Below are 1,791 nucleotides of genomic sequence, written 5' to 3' on the forward strand. Positions count from 1 at the left end.
GAAACACTAGCATGTTTCCTTTGAGACAAGAGGAGCTGGAAAGACTGACATTTCCCTTTGAAATAGCAGCTAAGACAATGTCCCTGCAGGCACAGGGTCATGAAGTGTAAGGAGGGAAAGCTTTCAGAGACACAGTTTAGTAAGTTCAGTACTAAGAAGTGGAGCGTAATTGGCAAAAGCAATTATGGCACAAAAAAAACATAAAAAAATTTAGGTAGGAAGGACCTCTGATGTCTGTAGTCCAGTCTCCTGCTCTAACAGGGATAACTCCAAAACTAGACAAAGTTGCTCAAGGCCTTATTCAGTTGAGTTTTTGGACATCTGGATGGAGGTCCCAGAGCCTCTTTGAGGATCTGTTCCCTTGTTGCACCAGTGTCATAAAGAAGTTTTGCTCCCTGTATAAAGTCAGGATTTACCTTATTGCCACTTGCATCTGTGGTCATTGCAGACATCTAAGAAGACTGGATCTGTTTTATCTACTCTCTCCTTTCTACTGAATGGCCACTTTGCCTTTTTTAACCCATATTAAACAAATCCATCTCCCTCCTACCTGCTAAAGAGAGAATTAGATTACATATAGAAAGGGTCTAGGTTGAGGAATTGTTTTATTCTTCCAGAACTGAGGGTGGAGGGAAGTAGGATATCACAGTAGAGAAATTTACTCTAGCTATTCCATGAGGTTAGAAATGAGGCCAATCATGTTTTGCAATCTGGTTCAGGTTTTCCCCATAAATTATTAGCTTTCCCTGTGATGCTTCTAATTATAAAGCACACACACTATATACGTGGATAGACAGACAGACAGACAGACAGATATACACACAGTGTGTGTGTGTGTGTGTGTGTGTGTGTGTGTATATGTATACATTGTATGATGAGCTGACTTTCCAGTAGGCATTGAATGGAATCTGCTATGCCTGCTGTGAGTAGTAAAAAACGTGGGAGATTAAATTCAGTTGCACTAGAATAAAACAATAGGAATCCAGGTCCAATGTATTTTTGTGTACGCTTACTTTTTTCTCTGTCTAGCCATTCATTTGAAGACGATGATGTTTTCAATAACTCAAAGAGAAGGAATTCTGCTGGACTGAATGGAATTCACTCTGTAGAGCCTGATGCTGGAGCCACTGGGGGAAAGTCCAAAGCATCACAGCTCCAAAGAATAATTTCAATCGAGGAAGATCACCTACCCCAGCTTCTTGACAGCTCAGTTGATAAGGAACTGAACAGATGGACTGGAGAAGATGAGAACACTTCTTCTGAGATGGAAATGGATAAGAAAAACACAGAACGATCAATGGAACACTCACCATTGTCTTCTAGAGAGCAGCCTGTAGGGAAGGAAACACACTCAAATGTAAGGGGGCAAAAGAGACCACACCTTGAGGATTATGTGCAGTTCTGGTCCCCACAGTTTAAGACGGATGTGAAGGTCCTTGAATGCATCCAGAGGAGGGCAGCAAAGCTGGTGGAAGGGCTGGAAGGCATGTCCTGTGAGGAGTGGCTAAGGACTCTGGATTTGTCTGATTTAGAGAAAAGGAGGCTGAGGGGCAACCTTGTTGCTCTACAGTTTCCTAAGAAGGGGAATTGGAGAGGGAGTGGAGAGGGAGGTTCTGGTCTCCTCTCTGGTGTCCAGTGATAGGATGTATGAGAATGGTTCAAAGCTGTGCCAGGGGAGGTACAAACTTGATGGTAAGAAACATTTCATTACTGCGAGGGCTGTCAGACAATGGAATGGGCTTCCTAGAGAGGGAGTCAGTGCCCCATTCCTGTCAGTGTTTAAGGGACATT

At 43.1% G+C, this 1,791-nt stretch overlaps 1 protein-coding gene across 1 annotated transcript in view; it reads left to right on the forward strand.

Annotated features, from left to right (window-relative positions):
• Positions 1 to 1,357, forward strand: part of LOC104540951 (EF-hand calcium-binding domain-containing protein 4B-like) — a gene marked incomplete at both ends in the record, with an annotated part of 21,446 nt that extends 20,089 nt beyond the window's left edge. Inside the window, one exon of the mRNA XM_010184881.1 lies at positions 1,030 to 1,357. Coding sequence (XP_010183183.1) covers positions 1,030 to 1,357 — 328 coding nt within the window. The remainder of the gene's footprint in view (positions 1 to 1,029) is intronic.
• Positions 1,358 to 1,791: the final 434 nt, after the last annotated feature.

Source organism: Mesitornis unicolor, unplaced genomic scaffold (genome assembly GCF_000695765.1).
Source record: "Mesitornis unicolor isolate BGI_N332 unplaced genomic scaffold, ASM69576v1 scaffold7650, whole genome shotgun sequence".
NCBI classification, from domain to species: Eukaryota; Metazoa; Chordata; class Aves; order Mesitornithiformes; family Mesitornithidae; genus Mesitornis; species Mesitornis unicolor.